The sequence below is a fragment of the Crinia signifera genome, chromosome 4 (assembly GCF_055691185.1).
Source record: "Crinia signifera chromosome 4, ASM5569118v1, whole genome shotgun sequence".
Taxonomy (NCBI): domain Eukaryota; kingdom Metazoa; phylum Chordata; class Amphibia; order Anura; family Myobatrachidae; genus Crinia; species Crinia signifera.
In genome coordinates, this window is record NC_139220.1 from 239,172,430 (window position 1) to 239,193,951 (window position 21,522).

At 43.2% G+C, this 21,522-nt stretch overlaps 1 protein-coding gene across 3 annotated transcripts in view; it reads right to left on the minus strand.

The window, feature by feature from the left end:
* Window positions 1–21,522, minus strand: part of LOC146075151 (ras and EF-hand domain-containing protein-like) — a 50,078-nt gene that overhangs the window by 9,928 nt on the left and 18,628 nt on the right. For 2 of the 3 annotated variants that reach the window (XM_083184101.1, XM_083184099.1), the window contains exons 5-12: window positions 20,902–20,979; window positions 18,641–18,756; window positions 16,323–16,391; window positions 4,353–4,431; window positions 1,392–1,441; window positions 890–1,094; window positions 653–769; window positions 356–500 (exon numbers count right to left, since the gene is read on the minus strand). In XM_083184101.1, the coding sequence (XP_083040227.1) occupies window positions 356–500; window positions 653–769; window positions 890–1,094; window positions 1,392–1,441; window positions 4,353–4,431; window positions 16,323–16,391; window positions 18,641–18,756; window positions 20,902–20,979 (859 nt within the window). The remainder of the gene's footprint in view (window positions 1–355; window positions 501–652; window positions 770–889; window positions 1,095–1,391; window positions 1,442–4,352; window positions 4,432–16,322; window positions 16,392–18,640; window positions 18,757–20,901; window positions 20,980–21,522) is intronic. The other variant, XM_083184100.1, reaches the window with a different exon arrangement.

Sequence of the window (21,522 nt, forward strand, 5' to 3'; positions counted from 1 at the left end):
GACTGTTAAGTTACAGACTGGGTTTAAAAAGGGACAGTTAATAGCTGATTGGCTGGTGATAAGGTACCAGGCACTTTATCAATTCTCCTCCCCTCAATCCCCTACAGTCCTGCTCACAATAGGCCCTGTAGAATGTACAGGTCAGGACCCAGTTGACCCTGAATCATGCAATGCTTCTATTGAATGGTATGTATGACATTGCATCAACAGAATGCCTAGACCCCCAACTCCTAGCAATTCATTTTTGGGCAGTTACACAATAATAGGACAAAAGCATTCCAATAGAGTAGAACAACTGCTTCCCCTCAATTACAGAATATGGATATAAAGTGTAAATACTGCATTTTTACTCAACCCAATGTGGTGGGAATGTCGCCACGGAATTCATTCAAACACAGTCTTAGAAGGAAACTGGACTTTCCGGATCCAGCATCTCCAGCTAGCACAAGCCTGTAAATTGGACTGGGGGATTGGGATTCTTCTTGTAAGAAACCTTCTTTCTGCATAGAACACAAGCACAATGTACATTTACACCAATAACATGGGCTTTCCAGAACAGCAGGTCAGTTCAGTCTGAAAACAGGCCGAGAACAAAACATAGAAGATCCTTCCAGCAGATCAGTCACATTACCGCCAAATGCATTTCACTCACCTTTGGTGTAAATGCAGGAAGTCGCCTTTTTGAAGAAGCAGAGGAACCACTGCGGCTTATGGGTCGAGAGGGACTCCATTTGGTTCTCCCATCAACTTCTGATCTGGCCTCCAGTGTCTGGTAAATGGAATTCAATATAAACTTATCAGAAACACTTTGTTGCTTATATGTAAAAGGCATCTGCCCCAGGTGTGCACTGTCCACCTTTGGGCATGTGCCATGAAACAAACCAGTTACCTCTGCTTCAGAATTCACATAAGAAACGCTTCCTTCCCAGGGCTCATTGGAGCTGTGGCTATGCTCGCTTCCAAATTCACTGGCAGAGCTATCCGCATCGCTGTATCCTATGCTGCGAGGCAGGGACACACCACTTTCATTGCACCCGTTGGCCCACTTGGCTACATCAGAAAACCTGTGATATGAATCATCTTCTGCGGCAAAGCTGTGGAGAACGTCAGAGCAGGGTGACAAATCAGCAGAAGTTATTTTATATAAAACTAGTTGCCAGCCTGTCAAAATGATGAAACAAGACAAAGGAAATGTCAGAACTGGCGGCTGTGTATAGCAAACAGGAATGGCAAAGTTGGGCGTCATCTAGTGGCTGCTGGTGTGGAAAACACTTGTATCCCCCCCCCCCCGTAGAGGTGAGGAGTGGTGCTATCTTTTTTTTATCATATAGGATACTTATTACAATTACCAAGAAAAAAGCAGGAGGAATTTTTATGTATTTATATCTTACCTGCTGTAGGTAATCACCGGAGCTTCCTTTTGGGGATTGGGAGAAGACTGCTGAAACAGGAAAAAAAAAAAATCTAATTTTACCACAATGAAAGAAAATCAGTCCCTTTCCTCCTATATCAGATTTATACCACTTTCACATCGCACTTTTAAAACGGTATATTGCCGTTTTTTTTCCATTTTAAAACATTTAAGGCTGCAATGTGAAAGTGCCAAAGTTGATTTACCGGTTAAAGTTAACCGGTATTTCAACACGGTTAAAAAGCAGAGTCCTACACGTTTTAAAGCCGTTTTTTGGGCAGTTTGAACAGCTCTATTTCAATGGCTTGAAACGTGTCCCTTGGGGGTTAAACGGGTTGAATGTTTGAATGGTATTAAATGATTTTTAAAACGGTTTTCACCTGCAATGTGAAAGGTCTCAAGGCTCTGACCCGTTTTAAAGTCCCATTTAAGAATACCGTGTCATTACCCATTTCTGCAATGTGAAAGCAGTATATGTGTGCACGCAATTGTATGTATGGGTCGCATAGAAGTGAAATTCATACCTTTAAAAGTTTACCAAGTGCTTGTATTTCTTATCCAAGCACCCCCCAGGAGTCACTGTCCTAATATAGGAACAGTAAATATTTAAACATAGGAAACAGACATAACTCAGAGGACTTCTTTAAGTCAGCATGCCTTGATTGTATACAGTGACGTGCCTTATTATTATTATTATTAAATAAAGCCGAATCACCCTTCATTGAAGAGTTCAAAGATGGATAAAAATCTGTCTGGAATTCCTTTGGCCAGAAAGCAGCATATAAATTGAACAAATGTCTAATCATACAGATTTAAATAAATTAGAATCAGTGAAATGCACTGGGGATGGTACGCAATTAGGGGCGAAAAATTAGGCAATCCTCTTAGGATGCGCCCTCCCCTGTGTGTTTGAGGCCACCGCCCCATTTTCGCATGGAAACTTGCCTGCTGGTGGGGAATTTGTTTATCCTGCCTGAGGCTAATTGGATAGCCAGATTGATATACAGTTGCTGATAGGATACTGCCCTTGGTAGACTATTAAAGTAATGTAATAATGTGACAAGTAAATATACATTCTCAGTTAGGAAACCAATATATACAAAAATAAAGTTTATTTTGTATACGTGCGGAACATGTTGAGTGTAACTAAAGCAAATTTTATGTGATGTGCCAGAAGGCGCTTATGGCAAATTTTGATGCAAAGTTGTAAAACAGATAATCTAATCAACACGCCTTTTTCTGTGAGAAGGCGGCCATAGGCAAAAAAGAAAAAAGTAAAAGTAAAGCAAAACAAATCAGTTTTGCAGTCAATCTGCTGCTGGTAACATCCCCCAATTAAATGAGCCTTTCCTGAGGCAACACACTGTGCACCAGAAATGATGCTTCTACGGTACATTTAATTTCAAAAGTAAAAATTTTCTTTCATGTTACATTTCAGCATGTATGGAAATATTGTACCTGTTTAGTCTCATCAATTAAAATGCTAATTTTAGAACATTCTGTATTTGTGTTCATGAGTGATTGCTTGAGAGATGCGGGTGTGGTATAACACACAGACAGTCGGAATCCCGATTGCATAGCAGGGGGAGCGCAACGAAGCCCCTGGCGAGCTCGCTGTGCTCCCCACACTGCGGGCACAGTGGCTCGCTGCGCTTGCCACCTATTTTATTCTCCCTCTATGTGGGTCGTGGACCCCCACAAGGGAGCAGTCGGGATTCCGACATTGGGGTAATGACTGTTGGACTGGAGTCGTCCGGCACCCGAGAGATGCAATAGGCAGTTTGGTACTTGTGTACTAGCACGGCGCCCATCGCATCACAGACCATAAGGCATACGATGGTATGCAATGCGATGTTACGCGATGGCAGGCGATGTTATACAATTTTAAATTGTATACCATCGCATTGTATGCCATTGTATCGCATATACAATGTTATGCAATTTAAAATTGTATAAGCACCCTAATGGGTTTTTCAATGTTAAAAGTGCCCCCTATAAGATAATTAAGCGTGATGGGTGCTTAGTATGTTAAAAGCACCCCCAACGGCACCCCCACTATCAATGCCAACCCGAAGCGTGGCGAGCGGCGGCGGCACGCGTCCTCCGACTTTTTCATACCCCCACTAACCACGTTGGCGTGGAGTTGATTTTATATAGTGTGGCGAGGGGATGCGGAATACATGTAAAGTAATACGCGTGCGCTCGCCACGCTATAGAAAATCAACTCCACGCCGACGTGGATAGTGGGGGTATGAAAAGGTCAGAGGACGCGTACCGCTGCCGCTCGCCACGCTTTGGGTTAGCGTTCATAGTGGGGGTGCATTTAACATTGTAAGCCCCCATTAGGGTGCTTATACAATTAAAAATTGTATGGGGGCTTTATACAATTTTAAATGGCATTGCATCGGTGTGCATCGGGTGTATTGCAGGCGATGGCATGCGATGCGATTATATGTCGTACGACTTAATATCGTGGGTGTCGTGCTAGGAAACAAGTACCGGCAGTTTTTATATTACTATATTTAAGCAGTGAAATATTTGGCTTACAGTAACGAATAATGATTGCAAGATAAAATGAGAATTTTAGTAAGTTAGACCAGATGGGTCTTGTAATGACGCGTACACTCTCTATTTAAGGGAGAGTACACACTGGACAGGAAGAGAATTTCATGAATATTTTGGGGGTTTTGTTGATGCAGTGCTGAAAATGACATGTTCTTTTCTTTGTAGAGTATGTGCTCTGCACTTATTTTATACTGAACAGTGATCCTCAGTGTGCAGGCATCTTGCTGGATATACAGTGCCAGCAGATTAAAATTCAGTATATGCATAGTCTTATGACAATTTTACTCATCAAACAAGGAAATGTATTGTATACTTTTGTTTTAAAATGAATGACAATTTTCTATTGTTTGTCTGACCACCATTAACTATAACTCACCCGTTTCCGTTCATTTTCAAAGTTTGTAAGAGCGGATCTCATGCTGTCATTACTGTCATACAGAGACTTGTTGGCCTCACTGCAAGAGTAAAAATACAAAACATGAACTAAACCTGGATACACACTAGAGCAGTGGTAGCCAACTCCAGTCCTCGAGAGCTACCAACAGTTCACATTTTCCAGACAACCTAGCTGGGGCACAGGTGCACTGATTACTCACTGACACATTTTACAAGAGCCACAGGTGGAGCTAATTACTTCACTTGTGATTCTGTGAGGAGATCTGGAAAACATGCACTGTTGGTAGCTCTCGAGGACTGGAGTTGGCTACCCCAAAACTAGAAGATTAACTTTACAATCTGACTGTTTGGAATGAAAATCTGGTCATTTCTGGGAGTAAAAAGGACAATAGACCATTTGCTTCCAAACACAGAAAACAGGCAAAAATGGTCATTCGGACAAATCGGTTAAATCCTTTTGATTTAACCAATTTATGCAAATGACCATTATACACACACACACAGGTTTACGTCTCCCTTATTTTTTTTAAAACTAATCAATGATATCTATTGATATCTAATATAACAGTGTCACTGAATTCAGTTCAGGCATTTATTAGTGTGGTCTTCAACTGGAGAGCCAGGCTTTGCTAATCGGTCATATACTTTTAAAAACACAAAAAAAGCATTATACCAACATGGCCCATTTTACCATAGGTACTTGTGAGTTATCCGGGCTGCCGATTTTGTCCTTAAGTTTGGTTAACTTAAGGACACCCGACCGACGCGATGCCCGCGATTTAGCCCCAAATCGGGGGCATCGCGTCGGTCGTGGCCGTTATAAGGGGCCGCGACGCGATGCCCACGATTTCCCATAGACAGTAATGTTAAAAGACGCGATGGACCCGATTTCCCATAGACAGCAATGTTAAAATAAAATGACAATGTGAAATTGGCCAATATGTTTTTTAAAAAAATGTTTCATGGCCCCCCACCACCGTTGACGCCAACCCGAAGCGTGGCGAGCGCAGCGAGCCCGTGAGGGGCGGCGGTACGCGTCCTCCGACCTTTTCATGCCCTACTATCCACTAGGGCGTGGAGTGAGAATAGAATAGTGTGGCGAGCGCAGCGAGCCACCGAGCCCGAAGCGTGGCGAGCGCAGCGAGCCCCGCGAGGGGACGCGGACACCTGTGAAGCCCGCAAGGGCACGCGGATACCTGTGAAGGTGTCCGCGTCCCCTCGCGGGGCTCGCTGCGCTCGCCACACTATTCTATTCTCACTCCACGCCCTAGTGGATAGTAGGGCATGAAAAGGTCGGAGGACGCGTACCGCTGCGCTCGCCACGCTTCGGGTTGGCGTCAATAGCGGGGTGGCGTTAACGGTGGTGGGAGGCCATGAAACATTTTTTTTTAAAACATATCCAATGTGAAATGGCCATATTGGCCAATTTCACATTGTCATTTTATTTTAACATTGCTGTCTATGGGAAATCGGGTCCATCGCGTCTTTTAACATTACTGTCTATGGGAAATCGGGTCGGAAATCGGGTCCATCGTGTCTTTTAACATTACTGTCTATGGGAAATCGTGGGCATCGCGTCGCGGCTCCTTATAACGGCCACGACCGACGCGATGCCCACGATTTCGGGCGCGATGAAAAAATCGGCAGCCCGGATAACTCACAAGTACCTTACCATAAAACATAATGATCTGTGTTGCCGACTTGCGGCTTCATTTCAGCTAATGCACTGTAAGATAAATGGGACTGCAGCTTCAAACATTTTCTTAGGTTATTGGTGTCTAGCACTAGGAAATGCAAGTGCTACAGTAAATACAGTTTTAGGTCACATACTGTATGTGCAGAGTTTATGTTCTCATGTGTTTACATGAGTTTTATGCAGGTACTATAGTCTCCTTTCATACTGTAAACATATACAAGTAGGTTATTTGGCTTCTGACAAAGTAAAACCTCCCTAGTGGGTGTATTCTATAGATTCTAAGCTCCACAGGTCCAGAGTATGGTCTTCCTCTATGTATTTCGGTTATGTCTAGTCAGAATTACTTCTGACAATTTATTATAATGAAAGAATAAAACTTTTTTGTTACAGAAGATGTGTAAAATCATGCAGCAATGTATGCAACTGATAAATAAGGGAAGAACACAACAAAAATTCATGTTGATTTCTTTTTGCAATCTTCCCATAAATCGGCATACCATACTATCACATTTGATGCACACTGAAATTCAGGCTTGAAGTCAGGATCCGGATTTAAAGGGATAGTATGTGGCAAGCCTACCCATAAAGCATATATTATAACAGAAACAATAGCTCCAGATCGTGGGACCGACAGGTGCTGAATTCAGATGCTGCTTCTCACATGACTTGTGATGTCATTAAGCTAAATGCAAAATGAACTTCAGAACTCGGATAGCACAGCATAGAAACATAGAATTTGACGGCAGATAAGAACCATTTGGCCCATCTAGTCTGCCCCTTTTTTTACCCTTCAGGTAATCTCAACCCTTTATGATCCTTATTTCTTTGTAAGGATAGCAGCGAATTATCCTCACCGATAATTCCATTTCTTCTTAGAGATCCCATGGCAGCCATAACACCGGGATATCCTCCCTCTCCTCTAGTTTAGACAGGATGTTTTTCTAGGGACCGCCCACCTGGTGGTATATAACCTCACTCCTCCCCTTCCTCCTTGTCTTTCGAGTGTCTCCGTATTTAGGTCCCTGGAAAAACACTACAAGGGGAGGGCATTCTGATGGCTGCCATGGGATCTCTAAGAAGAAATGGAATTATCGGTGAGTATAATTCGCTGCTTTCTTCTACGATCCCCATGGCAGCCATAACACTGGGACATACCCAAGCAGAATACAGGGTGGGAAACCATAAATGCAATATGATTTACTTAGCAAGTGACCTTGCAAGACAGGACCCCCAAGTGGGCGGTAGCAACATTTAAAGCATAATGTTTAGAGAACGTATGAATAGATGACCAAGGTGTTGCTTCACAAATGTCCTTTCTGGAAACCTGAGTCTTCCTAGGCCATGAAGTCTCCACAGCTCTGGTTGAGTGTTTCTTGATTAACACCTGAACCTCTCAAACCCAATTTATTTTATATGAATATAAATCAGGTCTCTTATCCATATAGAGATGGTCTGAATTGTGGGACCACAAGCTTCTTATTTTCTTCTATGATCACAAATAAACGTTTTGATGATGTTATGTCATTCTGTTTAAGTAAATGCCAATACTTCTGACTAGGTCCGGTGTATACCAGTCTTCATCTCTCTTGTTCTTAGGTTCATGATGAAAAGCCAGTAGTACAATATCCTGATTCAGATGGAACCAGTAATCACCTAGGGTAGAAATATTAGCATGCGTCCTAGGTACAACTTTATCCAGCAAAAGGTTTAGGTATGGTTCTTAAATCCACAAGCCTATAAATCACATACTCCAATCGCAGACATAATTGCTACTAAAAACACAATCTTCCAAGTCAAGAATTTGAGAGAATTTTTTAGTAATGGTTCAACAAGTTGTTTCATTAATGCATACGACCTAATTCAAGTCCCAAGGAACCACTAAGGATTTGATGGGCAGACACATTATTTTAATGGTGTAGCAGAATTTCTTAATTACAATACCATCTGCCAATCTCCTATCTAGGAGTACACTTAGGCCACTATCTGTCCTCTATGGGTGAAAGAGTTAGGGCTGGAGAGAAACCATTACGCAGGAATTGTAGGACTTGCGCCATCGCAAAGTTCCTTATAATAGGTGTGCGAAAAAACTTCCTTTCTTGTAATAGAATCTGGGTTACTTGCTCTGACAAAAACTTTTGTCTTAACAGGTTATATTCAAATCACCAATCCTCCAAGCATAATCGTGCTGGATCTAGATGGTATATCTGACCCTGATGTAGAAGGTCTGGCATAATTGGTAATGTCCAGGGTACCTGCATTGCCTTTTTTAAGGCTGTTGTGAACCACATTCTCCTTGGACAAAATGGCGAGGACTGCTATATCCTCCCCCTGATCCTATTGGTTTTAGGATGCTACAGAGGAAAAAAGGAGGTAACACATATCCTAGGTGACAATTCAACCGAATTAGAAAAGGTGTCTACTGCATATGTTCTGGAAAGATAGAATCTGTAATAGAATGCGTCTGCTTCTTGTTGACATGAGTTGCCATCAGGTCCACATCTGGCTGCCAAAACTTGTTTATGAACCACAGGAAAACTGTTGCTCAATTCCCAAAAAGGATTTTGCTTCTGCTGATTTATTTGCCAATGTATTTTCTCATCCGGCCATTGATGGTTCATATATGCTTATGACCGTAACATTGGCTGAAAAGACTTTAAGATAAGCATTGATCTATTCTTTGAAGTAATATTTTGCCTCTCTTAAGTTTGACGACATCAGACTTTCTTTAAAAGACCAGTTTACTCATCCTGTGCGATGTATAATGTGCGCTCCCCAGCCTGATGAACTTGTGTCTGTTGTCAGTATAAAAAAACAAGGTTGATCTGGATATAAAGCTGTTTGCCAAGTTTGTTTGCTCACAAGACTAGAGATGCTTTACCTTTGTACAGTTACTTCATATTTTTAAAGGAGCACACTAGATGGCCCATTGGTTCTTATCTGCCGTCAAATTTTATGTTTCTAGACAACAGTTACTTCTTATATATGGAAAAATACTCCAACTTCTTATCTTCATCCTTCCTAGGAGTTTGATACCAAGATTTAAAGAAGATCATCAGCCCCTGTGTTAGACTCTGGGTCCTTGAACTTCTTTCTTTTGAAAAAGAGGACTTTTCTTAGTGTCTACATGTACACCCAAAAATTTACTGTCCTGAGTTGGATGCAACTGCCTTTCCTCACAATTTATATTCCAACAATGGCGCTGCAGGAACTTTATTACATAATTTCTTACTTCTTCTGAACTGGCTGCAACCAGAACATTGTTTAAATATGGCCAATCTGAATACACTGCTCTCCCAGATGTGCGATCAAGGTAATTAGACCCTTTGTAAATATTCTTGGCAATGTAGCTAGGCCAATGGTAGGCAGGTAAATAGGAAGCATCAGTCCTGTATACAGAATTGTAGAAACTTCTTGTCTTCTTGACTGACTGGTATATAATACAGTAAAGTATATGTTTTTCAGACTGAAATTATCTTACCATGACAATGTATTTAGGAGCTTTATCCAAGATAACTCTCAATCATCCTGTACCTATCTTCCCTAAAGACGGGTTGGAGTAAAGGCCTTTCTTTCTCTGGGTAACGATTCTATTCACTTGATATTCACTTCCCGGCAGTCTGGACTCAAAATAAAATAAAAAATTTCCCTTTGGATACTGTAGAAATGATATGTTGTAGTCTTGTTGAATTACCCCAATGACCCATTTGTCATGAATAGACATTTTACACTTTTCTACAAAAGTCAGAACCCAGACACCTACTAGAATAGAGCTGTTAACATTATCTGGGTTCTTCCTATATGACTGCCAAAAGGAACGTTGTGATGTTCCAAAGATCCTCTTCCGCTATCTTGTCAGCCTAGTCTATAGCTCTTGACATCCTTAAACTGTTGTTTGGATGATTTAGGTAGAGGAATCTATTCAGTCTTTCTGGGGTAGTCTGACAGACTGTCCCGTAAGCTTAAGAATCCCAGCATCCTGCTAATTAGCAGAGAATCTTCTGAGTGTAAAAGTAGACAGTCTGCTTTTTTTTTTTTTTTTTTTTTTTATGTGCATCTGCATGTCACATAAGTAACCTCAATACTCTTCTTGCAGTAACTCCAGCAGCCATGGACCAAGCTGAGAACAAGATCACATCCAGAGAGGCTTTACATAGAAATTATGCAGAGAGCGTTTGAATTTATAATTTTTTTTTTTTTTTTTTTTATATCCTATAATCAGTATGCACAGAAGAGCACCAAACTCAGAGACCTAGATGCTGAAAATGGATACACCCAAATTTAACCCCTTGAGTGCCAAGTGAATCAGCCAAAACAGGCGACATTGCCAAAAAAACATTTCTATTAATCATAATGGACTTGTAATGTTTGGATATAGATATATAGATATATTTATTTTATTTTTTTAAACAAATGTGAGCTGTGCTATTTTTTTTTTTTTTTTTAGCAGATATTTTGCACATCTCCCACAAATGTTAACACTCAAAAGAGTTAATGGCCACTACCGAAGGGACATGCAATTTAAGGGAATTCTCCAAACTTCTATCAACAGCGTCCTTAAAGGACACATTCTCCTCCAAGGTATAGTAGTTCCTGAAGTTCATTCAGTAGCAGCATCTACTTAAGGTATAATACACCAGTTCAGGATTTGCTCATCACCAATAGGATACAGGTGTTCTACCATGGATAATTGTCCTTGCTTTTTTATCAAGGTTCTGCCATTCCTTGGATATTAACCCCTTCATCACTTAATGAATAGGAAAGCCTCCACTTGAACACTCCTTAGCTGCCAAGATCAGATGAGATCGGGCCTATGCAGAGTGGTATGGCTGTAGGGATCGGGCCTATGCAGCATGGTATGCTGTAGGTCTTAGGATCTATAGTCAAATAAAAAGGTCTTGATTTTCTGAAGGCCACATCTTTATAGTTTATGGTTTTACAAATGTTTTCAACATACTTTCTACCATAACGATATTAAAGATCCTGGTAACTTTATCTCTCCAGATCCATAACTGGAAACCTCTCCAGGAAAAACAGCACCTTCATAGTTAAAACCAGCCTGCGATCTTGACCTCTTATAACCCTGCAGCTCCAATGCAATAGATTAGGTTGACCAGACACAGCTGCAGCTTGTTCCTCACAGTCATCACAGAGATGCAGAGAAAGGAGCTGGATTTCTCTTAGTAGCAGGCACATTAAGAAAGATAACAAAAATAGCCTATCACTAACCAGCTAAATAGAAATAAAAACACTAATGCCCTTAAAAAGGGGCTTACCTCGTTTGGGCATTTTCAGGCTTTGGGGGGGGAAGGCATTTCCATCTTTCCAGTGCTCCAGCACAAGGAGAGACTTGCTTCTAGCATTTTTTGCTGCAATAGGCATCTCAGTGCCATTTTAAAATATGTATTCCTTCTGCACATGTGTACCCCCTGGCACGGCCTTCTGGACTTAGGAAGATGCCAGACATAGTAAGATTAGTGCTGATCATAAGTGCCAGGGACGGGACACAGCATCTGGCACCTGGCAGTTGCTGTACTGGGGTCATGCTGCACAGCAGGGCTTTCTGGCCATTCAGTAGCAGACATGTGGCTCTTAGCACTTGGTGAACTGCAGATACATAATGGCCCTTGGCGCCATCGTGGCTTGGTACTCTCGGCGTCCGCAATCCTCAATGCGGCTCCAGTGCAGTTTTGGCAGCTACAGCCGAATAAACAGACGGGCAGGACTCTATAAAGGCCACACTCCCTAAAAAGTACCAAGTTCTAGTATACAACGGGCAGGATTCTATACAGGCCACACTCCCGGATACTCTTCTTCCCCCCGGGGAGCCACCCCTTTCAGCTCCATGCTGAGATAGAGGTAAGCCCTAGTTGGAAAGAAAAATAACACTCCCTACCTATCCAAACTAGTTAGGAGACAGGAGAAAAAGACAAGGAGGAAGGGGAGGAGTGAGGTTATATACCACCAGGTGGGCGGTCCCTAGAAAAACATCCTGTCTAAACTAGAGGAGAGGGAGGATATCCCGGTGTTATGGCTGCCATGGGGATCGTAGAAGAAATTCATATGCCTATCCCAAGCATGTTTAAATAGTTCTACTGTCTTAAGGCCCCCATACACTATACGATTTTGGGACGATTTCATCCGATTTCGGCACTTTGGGCCGATAACCGGATGAAATCGCCCCAAAATCGCAGGTGTGTGATGTATGATCCGATGCGCGGTCCCGTGCGCATCGGACCGGATCAGGGAGGTCGGACGGTCAGCAAATAAGATCATCCGACCTCCCTGTATGCTATGCATATGCCTGCCCACCTGTCAGGCATATGCATGCAGACACCGGGGGGCGGGGGAGCACGGCAGGCAGACACACTGACCTGGCTGGGCAGCTGTGATCACAAATAGCAGCGCTGCCGCTGCGGGACGGGACGCACAGTGGCGGCCAATCACAGAACGGCCGGTCATTTGACAGGGATTTTGAAAATCTAATAGCCGCCACTGTGCGTCCCGTCCCGTCCCGCAGCGGCAGCGCTGCTATTTGTGATCACAGCTGCCCAGCCAGGTCAGCATCACTCGCCGCCGCCCGCCCCCACTACTGCCGCCGCCCGCCCCCACTACTGCCGCCGCCCGCCCCCACTGCTCCTCACCGCCCTGCAGCTCCCCATTTGTTTTACATGTGATAAAAACTGGCTCATCAAGTGCCAAATTGTATGTGAGCCTCCCGTATGGGGGCCTTTAGCCTCTACCACCTCTGATGGGAGGCTATTCCACTTATCCACTACCCTTTCTGTGAAGTAATTCTTTCTAACATTTCCCCTGAACCTACCTCCCTCCAGTTTCAGTGCATGTCCTCGTGTTTTATTACTTCTTTTCCTTTGAAGAAAATTTCCCTCCTGTACTATGTTAAAACCCTTGATATATTTGAAGATTTCTATCATGTCCCCCCTTTCCCTTTTCTGCTCCAAACTATACATGTTAAGATCTTTTAGTCTATTCAGGTAAGTTTTGTGATGTAGGCCATGCACCATTTTAGTTGCCCTTCTTTGTACACTCTCCAATGTATTTATATCCTTCTGAAGATATGGTCTCCAGAACTGGACACAGTATTCCAGATGAGGCCGTACCAATGACCTACTGTATAAAGAGGCATTATTACGTCTTTTTTTCTGCTACTGATACCTCTCCCTATGCAAGCATCCGACTAGCCTTCCTCATTGCTTTGCTACATTGCTTTCCTGCCTTTAAGTCACTTGAAATAGTGACTCCTAGATGTCTTTCCTCCTCAGTAGTTTCCATTATAGTACCCTTGATACTATATTGAGCCTTTGGGTTTTTGAGTCCCAAGTGCATAATTTTGCATTTTTTAGCATTAAACTGTAGTTGCCATTCTCTTGACCAATTCTTAAGTTTACTTAGATCATCAGTCATTTGATTTACCCCTCTTGTTGTGTCTACTCTGTTGCATATCTTTGTGTCATCTGCAAAAAGGCATACTTTCCCTTCAATACCATTTGCAATGTCACTAACAAAGATATTAAAGAGCACTGGTCCAAGTAAAGATCCCTGGGGTACTCCACTGGTAACATGTCCCTCCATAGAATGCACTCCATTTACTACAAATGTCTGTTTCCTATCCTGCAACCAGGTTCTTATCCATTTATAATCCAGTCCCACACTTTCAAGTTTATTTAGCAGCCTGCGATGTGGGACAGTGTCAAATGCCTTACTAAAGTCTAGATATGCCACATCTACAGCCCCCCCTTTATCTAGAATTTTGGTCACGGAGTCAAAAAAGTCAATGAGACTTGTTTGGCATGATCTCCCTGCAGTAAAACCATGCAGTTTTGGATCCTGTAAGTTGTTTAATTTAAGATATTCCCCTATTCTTTCTTTTAATAGTGTTTCCATTAATTTCCCTACTACTGATGTAAGGCTCACTGGTCTGTAGTTACTTGCTTCTTCTTTGCTTCCACTTTTGTGCAGTGGAACTACATTTGCTCTTCTCCAGTCCTCTGGAACTGCACCTGTATCTAGTGACTGGTTGAATAAATCTGTTAATGGCGCTACCAACACATCTTTTAGTTCTTTTAGTATCCTTGGATGCACTCCGTCTGGCCCCATTGATTTATCCACTTTCAGTCTTGAAAGTTCTGTTATCACCACAATGCCATATCTATGTCATACAGTTTCACAGGCCAGACATGGCCATAAACCATAACATTTTGTATGTCACTGTTGCCAAGACAAACTCCTTTAATATTCTATGTAGGGATTACTAGATTGGCTCTACAATGTTGCTACCACTATACACAAAAGGCAATTCCCTTTTCTACAATGCTAATTATGCAGTATGATGTAAGCCCCCAAGTTTCTTATATAGCGCACACATATTCTGCAGCACTTTACAGAGAATATTTGAACATTCATATCAGTCCCTGCCCCAGTGGAGCTTACAATCTATATTCCCTACCACATGTACACGCACACACAGACATTCTAGGGTTCATTTGTTGGAAGCCAATTAACCTACCAGTATAGGTATATTGTGGGAGGAAACAGGAGTACCCGGAGTAAACCCACGCAAGCACAAGGATAATATACAAACCCCACACAATAATGGCCATGGTGGAAATTGAACCCATGACCTCAGTGCTGTGAGGCAGTAATGCTGACCATTACACCATCTGTGCTGCCCTAATTTAGCCCTGACTGCCCAGAAAAACCCTTCATAATAGGACGATCTGTCCTGTAAAGCTCCCTGTATCTCAGAATGACATTTGCAATAAGTTGTTTTGGACAGAGTACATGTGGTGCTTAGTTGCTGTCATATTCTATGTTCTACATATGTGATAGGTTTATTGCAGTTTGTGTGTGTGTGAAAGACGTTACATTTGTGGCGAGATGTTATACAGTCAGAGTTCGCTGGAGCTGCTGGGTGCCGGATGAATTTGGACATTTTTTTAAAAGCGGCAATCATTAACAAGGCATGGTTTTGCCTTGTAAATGATTGCCACACACCGGTTGTTAAAGAAAGAGCGAAAGAAAGAAAGAGCGAAAGAAACAGCAAAAGAAAGAGAGGTCTGTATTGTCATGTTTTTTACTTATGAAAATACATTTAACTCACAAACTTTTATATCATATACTGTTGTTATTGGTACTTGTGAGTTATCCGGGCTGCCGATTTTTTCATCGCGCCCGAAATCGTGGGCATCGCGTCGGTCGTGGCCGTTATAAGGAGCCGCGACGCAATGCCCACGATTTCCCATAGACAGTAATGTTAAAAGACACGATGGACCCGATTTCCGACACGATTTCCCATAGACAGTAATGTTAAAAGACGTGATGGACCCGATTTCCCATAGACAGCAATGTTAAAATAAAATTACAATGTGAAATTGGCCAATATGTTTTTAAAAAAAATGTTTCATGGCCCCCCACCACCGTTAACGCCACCCCGCTATGGACGCCAACCCGAAGCGTGGCGAGCGCAGCGAGCCCGCGAGGGGCGGCGATACGCGTCCTCCGACCTTTTCATGCCCTACTATCCACTAGGGCGTGGAGTGAGAATAGAATAGTGTGGCGAGCGCAGCGAGCCACCGAGCCCGAAGCGTGGCGAGCGCAGCGAGCCCCGCGAGGGGACGCGGACACCTTCACAGGTATCCGCGTGCCCTTGCGGGCTTCACAGGTGTCCGCTGCGCTCGCCACGCTTCGGGCTCGGTGGCTCGCTGCGCTCGCCACACTATTCTATTCTCACTCCACGCCCTAGTGGATAGTAGGGCATGAAAAGGTCGGAGGACGCGTACCGCCGCGCTCGCCACGCTTCGGGTTGGCGTCAATAGCGGGGTGGCGTTAACGGTGGTGGGGGGCCATGAAACATTTTTTTTAAAAACATATTGCCCAATTTCACATTGTAATTTTATTTTAACATTGCTGTCTATGGGAAATCGGGTCCATCGCGTCTTTTAACATTACTGTCTATGGGAAATCGGGTCCATCGTGTCTTTTAACATTACTGTCTATGGGAAATCGGGGGCATCGCGTCGCGGCCCCTTATAACGGCCACGACCGACGCGATGCCCCCGATTTGGAGCTAAATCGTGGGCATCGCGTCGGTCGGGTGTCCTTAAGTTAACCAAACTTAAGGACAAAATCGGCAGCCCGGATAACTCACAAGTACCTTGTTATTTATTTGATCAAATAAAAAAAAAAACATATGAAACTTTAAAAACGAAAAAGTACACATGAATGAGTTTTACTTACTTAAGTATCTGGATTTGGCTGCTGTAAGCTCTGCTTTCTTCGATCATGGCCCTCAGCATCTCTTTTTCGCTGTATTACATGGAGAACAGAGTGAAAATGTAATCAGATTTGTACCCCAATTGTCTATAGATTGATTAATCTAAAAGCCTCCATCCACTAGTCAGATCTGGCCTGCTTTTGTCAGATTCAGATGGATCTGACAGACCGATCTGAAGAATAAAGGTTCCCACACTAGAAAGATCTGTGATCTTAAGATGTGTGCATAAATTAGCCTTGAAATCTTTTGTCTGTCCTGGACAAAATATTTCAGGCAAGCGCACATCTTTACCAAAGACTTTTCTTAAGATGTGCGTTCAGTACTTGTTTCCTAGCACGGCGCCCCCGATTTTGATTGGATTATACAATCGCATCGCATGCAATATAGCGGCATGCGATGGTATACGATTTTTTATTGTACAAGCACCCTGATGGGTCCTTACAATGTTAAATGGCCCCCCCATAGTCAATGCCACCCCCACGATCAACGCGAACCCGAAGCGTGGGGGCGGCGGTACGCGTCCTCCGACCTTTTCATATCCCCACTATCCACGTTGGCGTGGAGTTGACCTTAGAAAGTGTGACGAGCGCAGCGAGCCACCGAGCCCGAAGTGTGGCGAGCGCAGCGAGCCCCGCGAGGGGACACGGATTACTTTACATGTATTTCGCGTCCGCTCGCCACGCTTCAAGCTCGTATTCCGCGTACGCTTGCCACACTATCTAAAATCAACTCCACGCCGACGTGGATAGTGGGGGTATGAAAAGGTCGGAGTATGCATACCGCTGCGCTCGCCACGCTTCGGGTTGGCGTTGATCCTGGGGGTGGCGTTGACTATGGGGGCCATTTCACATTGTAAGGACCCATCAGGTCTAGAAGACCCCCTGGAGTGACCAGGAAGTGAGGCACCGGGACTCGAGGGAGCTGATACCTGTGATTCTGCCCCGGGACATTTTCACATGCGCTACACGAACTGGCGATTCAGTTCCACCTTTTCCAGTAATTGCCCCATTGTTTTGAGTCACCCAGAGGACTTCCTATAAGAAATTATTTTAATCATCTTGTCTTTGGAATTTTAAAAATTGTATCTGCACATTTCTGGAGGATTGGATTGTAACCTACCAGAGGGTGCAGTGTGTTCATTAAAATTTTGTTGTACCTAAGCTGTACTTCACTATATATATGTTTTCCCTCCGCATGGTACACTGAGTACATCCACGGCGGAGAAGTACGTTAGAAGTAGAACATATCAGCGCCTGTCCAAAAGTTATGTATATCTTTTGTTTGCTTGTACAATCAAAAATCGTATACGATCGCATCGTATGCCATACGATGCAATGCAATATTTTATTGTACAACATCGCGTTGCATCGCATACCTTATTTAGTGTTATGATAAATCTTCTAATCTTTCATGCAGCATGTAAGATCAGAAGATTTAGCCAAACGATTATCGGTAAACATCGGACTATATAACGGCCGATTTGTCGGAAAATAAGCCAATCGGCAAAAAAATTGTTCTAGGTTGTGGGCACCTTAAGCTCTCTCAGATCCAGGGCTTAAATTGGTCCTGGAGAGGTGGTGGAACTCCTTTTCCCTTTTTCTGTAGTGCCCTTGATCATATTAAATCACAGTGGTGCTGCTTATACACATAGGTCTCTGTCACTCCAGCAGCTCCATGCCCTGTGTCCCTCCATCAGCTTTCGCAACTTGGCGTCCCTCCAGCCCCCTCTAACCTACCTAAAAGTCTTTGGTGTTGCACCAAAGATCCATCTGATCTGAAGCTGTCAGGGGTTTATCACAGGTCTGACCAGATGTATCTAAAGTGAATAGGGTGAAAAATTTGCCAGATAACTGCGAGAGTTCAAGGGAAACCTGAAGAGATTTATAGCTTCAGACATAGTGTGTGGGCACCTTACTGCTGGTACACACCAGGACGATGGTGCTCGTGAGCGGGTCGTCACAGGAACGTACGACCCGCTCATGAGCTGACTTGCAGCAGGTAGGATCTCGACCGACCCGCGGGGCCGTGCATCGGATCGGGATCGCATCAAAAGGGCAGCGAAATGGCCCAAAACACGGCCGATTCACATACAATCGGTCAAGATTGTATCTAAATGGGCTCGTTTTGGGCCATATCGTCGTAGTGTGTACCCCACATAAGTGGCTGCTACAGATTACTGTAGATTTGCTTATTGTAGCCGCCAGCGTTTGTGGATAATCTGCCCAGCTAAATCTGAAGCAAGCAATCAATGGTTTAGGCAATGCTCATTCCCCCCCCTCACCTAGAGTGGTGCATCAGCTGATCTGCATAGTCGTTCTTCAGCTTGTCCAGCTCAGTCTGCAGTAGTGAGATGTTGGTTTGTGTCTCCAGTACATTTTGTTTCAAGTGTTCATTTTCCTTAAACAAAACAAAAACAAACAATGCAATAAAATACAGACAGACATAAGACCCATGCCATCAGAATCAATAATACATACTAAATGAGGACAATAAAACAATTGCTATTAGGTTTCAGTCTCTCCAGCTCAGCATGGTCTCCAGGGTAAGCAGATACGCATCTTTAGATGCAGCCACTGTCAGTGACCTGCCTGTGCCTGCCTAGCCACGCCGCTACCTCCCTGGAACACCCACTATAAACCACACTCACTGCATATTGGTGTGGTGACCACTCATGTGCACTTCAAACATTGGGACAACTGAGAATATCGGCATAGTGAGTGACTTCGAATCAGGCACATTATATATCAGAATTATACAATGGTGTCAATAATACTAGAGGCAACAACCGAGTAACTGCAAAAAGCCATAGTGGCTGGGGCAACAAAATGCTCATTAACAAGCTCAGGTATCAACAATGACCCTGCTAAATTGTGACTTATTACTTTATCACATAAAGGAGATATTTTTTTCACATGAGTGTTTCCATTATACTATTGCCATGGAACGGAATTGCTCCGGCAGTTTTGGTATATTGTAGTACTTTAGCAGTGGATCAATAACATTTGATACGGATCAACCGGTCATGCGTTTCCCCAATGCTTTAGACACACGCAAAATAAATAAAAAGTGGGACAGTTTTATTTGCTGCCTACTACTAAACATATCCTTTATCACCACTCGCTCAAATCCAAACTATGTAATGTAATTTAACATGTCTTGAAAAATAGCTGGGATGTACAGAAACGTATGCTATGTACATAGCTTCAGATCCTTTCACACGTGCCGCCATTACACAAAGGCAGCCTGTCGTGTGCAGGCCATTTTCCTGATTAAGGCTATAATACTTGATTAGAACAAACAACCGCATTAAATTAGTTCCACTATGTCCTGACAGCTGGCAACATGAGTGACACTCACACCACTGCCACAATGTGCCCTGAGATTCTAATCACACACAGTACGCATATACAGTACTTGGTAGAGACAGAGCCACGCATAATACCAAATGGTACATGTATATTTTGAACACATGTGGAGCAGGGAAAACACCATGGTGGTAGAATATCCCTGTGGCGAATAGATGACATAGAAATAAAAGTGTTTACCTGTAACAATCTCGCATATACGGTATACACTGCAGACTTAAACAAGGGAATGTCATCCTAGTGGCATTCTGGTGGTGGTCTTTATTAGAGGTCCTACTAAATGAGAAGTGTTGCTGCTAAGAATTGCACTGTAAACAGTGGCTCGTACCCTGGCAGATGTCATGGTGCCCACACACGTTGAGATGTGTGGTAGGTGCGATTTGTGCTATACAATTTGGACTGTGCACTGGGTGTGATTTGAACTACATGCTCGGGCAGTTGTTTTTTAACTAGATTGCATGTACCCTGTAATTGACTGTTGTAGTGCAGTTTCAATTGGGTGTAGTTTTTTCCTTACAATATGGACTAGGCGGAAGCGCATCACAAGGCAGAATAAACATGATGCGATTTCAACTAAAAAGTTCAAATCGCATGCTAGAATCCAACTGTGTGTGGGCACCTTAGGAGTCGCTAGCCAGGTGAAGTGTTATGGTGGGTCTCACTGCTTCACAGCCAAGTATCGCTCAATCGCCCCGCTACATGTTTGTTAAATTGTATCTAAAACAGATTTGCTGCTTGATGGGTCTCTCAAGGAAAAAAGGGCAAAACTGCAACTGCTGTCTCTCTCATGCTGGGGGCAGTCGAACACAGGGCAAGGCCACTCAAGATGTAAAGACCCTCCCAGTAATGTGACAGCAATTAGATTGCAATCGCAGAAATTGCTGCAGACACAGCGGGTAAGGGTAGCCTCCTTTGCCTTGATGTGATGTCATGCAGCTGTAACTAAAACGGATGAGACTGTACCCAAGAAGCAGTGTGACGCCAACCCCCATTACTGATCAAACTGCGATTGCATGTGCAGAAATGCGGAAATCGCCTGATAGCAATTAATTCGCTCTTCTGCAGGTCCTGCTAAATCAGGCCCATGGTTTAGTGGCGCTCATACCATTCTATGACCTCACTTCCGTATCTTTCAGACATCGTTCGCACAAATCACTGCAAGTGTCTATTCAGTTACCTGAGAAAGGTCAAATATTTGGTTTTTCAGTTTAGCGCTTTCCTCTTTGGACTCCTGGGTTTTGCGCTCATCTTGGTGCTTAATTAGGGAAAAACAAAAGTAAGATATTTAAGAGGATTCTTGAATTCAAAGTGTAAAGAATAATTTTTAATATTTAAAAAGAGTAGATTTTCAGACCATGCAGTCTATGAAATGTACCTCGAGATGTCTGTACAGGTTTGTAACATTAATGCTGCTTTCAGACCGCAAAACTGGCTTTGACCAGGTATTTTAAAATGTTTCTAAAAACGGGTCTGCCAGCTAAAACCCCTTTCACACCGCATTTCTTTAAAACCAGTATTTCAATGCAGTTTTTGTCCCTTCACAACACTGAACCTGTTTTAACCCATAGAAAACAGTGGATGAAAAAAAAAAAAAAAAAAAACGGGTCTGAAACAGGTATGACCCTGCTTTATTACCGTTTACAAATACCAGTTCAACAGAACCGGTAAATTCACTCTGCACCTTTCAGACTGCACAAATTACTGTTTGAAACGGTAAAAAATACTGGGTAAAAAGTGTGGTCTGAAAGGGGCATTAATGACCTTGTCTGAACATTGGATACAAGAGTAACTTCTGTAA